The sequence below is a fragment of the Octodon degus genome, unplaced genomic scaffold (genome assembly GCF_000260255.1).
Source record: "Octodon degus isolate 3935 unplaced genomic scaffold, OctDeg1.0 scaffold00080, whole genome shotgun sequence".
NCBI lineage: Eukaryota > Metazoa > Chordata > Mammalia > Rodentia > Octodontidae > Octodon > Octodon degus.
The window spans coordinates 6,308,608-6,310,979 of record NW_004524656.1 but is presented as its reverse complement, the minus strand read 5'-3'; the positions used below and the strand labels follow the sequence as shown (position 1 = coordinate 6,310,979).

The following is a 2,372-nucleotide window of genomic DNA, read 5'->3' as shown; positions in this document are numbered from 1 at the left end:
AAACAGGCTGCTGGGGGAAATGGCTTGCAAAGAATTAAACATTCCTCCAGAGTAGAACTTGTACACATTTAACGTGTCTGCTAGCCCTCAGGAACCATCCTGCAGGCTTAAATTTCTCCTTTGCAGGAGCAGCACTCAGAGCTCTATGCGGTTAGCTGGGTGTGGTGGTGCATCCCTGTAATCCCAGCACTGGGGAGACTGAGGCAAGAGGATTGTTGCGAGTTCGAGACCAGCCTGGGCTACAAAGTGAGCTCAAGGCCAGCCTCAACTGCATAGCGAGACCGAGACCGTCTCAAAAAGACAAAAAACACCGTGAGGTTAAATGTTAGATCACAGTCCCTCTCTGCTGCCCGTGTACATGCAGGCTGGGATGTTAACTCCGCCACTGAACTCTCGTACCATCTGAGGAGCTCTTTACCTGCCTTTTCTCATTGGCGTGTTATGGATGACCCACCACACAGCAAGGATTCAGCGTGGTCATTACTGCAAAGCTCAGCACACACAGTGCTTACTCTGTAAATATCTGGATGTGTTACTTTGTCAACGGCCAGAGATGTGTGCGGTCTGTGCCCTACCTGGCGTGCACTTAACCCGCGCGCCTGCCCTGACCCGCTAGGTCTCCGACTGCTGGAAGAGCATCTGAATGCAGGCTGGCTCTGCTCGCCCTGGGCCGGGTCGGGAGTAGGCGGAGTCAGTGAACAATCTGCGCAGGCGCAGAACCTATTGCAGCGGCGCCCATCAGCCACTGGGAGCGCCAGGAGCCCCTGGGTTCGCCCCGCCCCCGGGGTCAAGGGTCAGCGGATGGGGAAAGACCTACAAGTGGCGGGCGGCGCAGATCCCGGCCCCATGGCACCTCCGCAGCGCTGTGCTCTGTGCCGCCAGACCTTCTTCTGTGGTCGCGGACACGTCTACAGCCGCAAACACCAGCGGCAGCTGAAGGCAGCTCTGGAGCGGTTTCTGCCCCAAGTATGGACGCGAGGCTGGAGGGGCCGGGATCAGTGCAGTGTCCGGAGGGCCCGAGGGACTGTGGTTTGCCCCCCACGCCCGCGTCCTACCGGCCTCTGTCCCGCAGGTGGAGGCCGCCCGCAAGGCCGTCCGCGCCGCTCAGGTGGAGCGTTACGTGCCCGAGCACGAGCGATGCTGCTGGTGCCTGTGCTGCGGCTGCGAAGTGCGGAAGCACCTGAGCCACGGCAACCTGACGGTGCTGCACGGCGCGCTCCTGGAGCATCTGGCCAGGTGACCGCCCCTCACTCACCCTCGCCCGGCACAGATGCAGAGCTGTGTAGGAGGGATGGACGGGGTGGGAGGGAAGGGCGCTTCTGATTTGACCCGGGTATGGACTGCATCACAGTGCAGACATTGACAACCTTGGGGGTAGGGGTCTTGCGGTTGCCATTTGGGGCGTTCTAGCTGCGATTTTTTTTTTTTTTTTTTTTTTTTTTTTTTGGAGGGTCAGCAAGGTGTTCAGGGTCTCACTATTAGATCAGACTCGTAGTGATCTTCCTGTTTACAGCCTCCTAAGAGCTGGGGTTACAGGCATGCACCATTACGCCCAGTCTCACCTGCCAGTCTCAGCTGCCAGTCTCAGTGGCCCTCTCAGTGCGCCCCAGGCGCAGGGCTGGCACAGCAGGCCTGGGGATGAATCCCGGCCCCTTCACCTGCTTGCAGGCGCTGTAGTCTGCTGAGCCAGTGGCCAGCCCTGGCTGTGAAGTCTTGCTGCTCATCGCCCATCACCTCATTTTGGTTTTTGGAAGAAAGGACGTGAGATCATGAAGAGATGCATAGTACTATTCTTTTATCTGCCTTGCCCAGAGTTAGGAATCCAGGGGGCATTTGGCATCACTTATCCAATGCTTTGAGTACTGCTTTATACTCTGCGTCCTCTCCCTCCTTAGCCCAGAGCACAAGAAAGCGACCAACAAATTCTGGTGGGAGAACAAGGCTGAGGCCCAGATGAAAGAGAAGTTTCTGATCTCCCCCCAGGACTATGCACGGTAAGTCACTGGTTATGAAAGGAGGGAGTTCCCAGGATCTTTATCAGTTGTTGTTTTTGGTACAGAGGATTAAACCCAGGGCCTTTGCACTGAGCTGCATCCCTTCCCTTATTACTTTTTTTTTTGAGACAGGGTCTTGATATGTATTTCAGGCTGGCCTTGAAGTCACTATGAAGTACAAGCTGGTTTTGAACTCATGACATAGCAATCTTCCTGTCTCAGCCTCCCAAGTGCTAGGATGCTGGGATTATAGGTGTGGACCACTACAAGTGGCCCTTCAAAGTTGTTGTCACTGTCACCATCGCTGTCATTGTCATCACCACCACCACCACCACCACCACCTCATCCTCTTCCTCCTCTTCCTCCTCCTCCTCCTCC

General features: G+C 56.0%; 1 protein-coding gene across 1 annotated transcript in view; it reads left to right on the top strand.

Moving 5' to 3' along the window:
- The first annotated feature begins 790 nt into the window (after nt 1-790).
- Nucleotides 791-2,372, top strand: part of Ccdc84 (coiled-coil domain containing 84) — a 14,418-nt gene continuing 12,836 nt past the window's right edge. Inside the window, exons 1-3 of the mRNA XM_004636431.3 lie at nt 791-966; nt 1,073-1,236; nt 1,896-1,994. Coding sequence (XP_004636488.2) covers nt 802-966; nt 1,073-1,236; nt 1,896-1,994 — 428 coding nt within the window. The 5' untranslated portion in view covers nt 791-801. The remainder of the gene's footprint in view (nt 967-1,072; nt 1,237-1,895; nt 1,995-2,372) is intronic.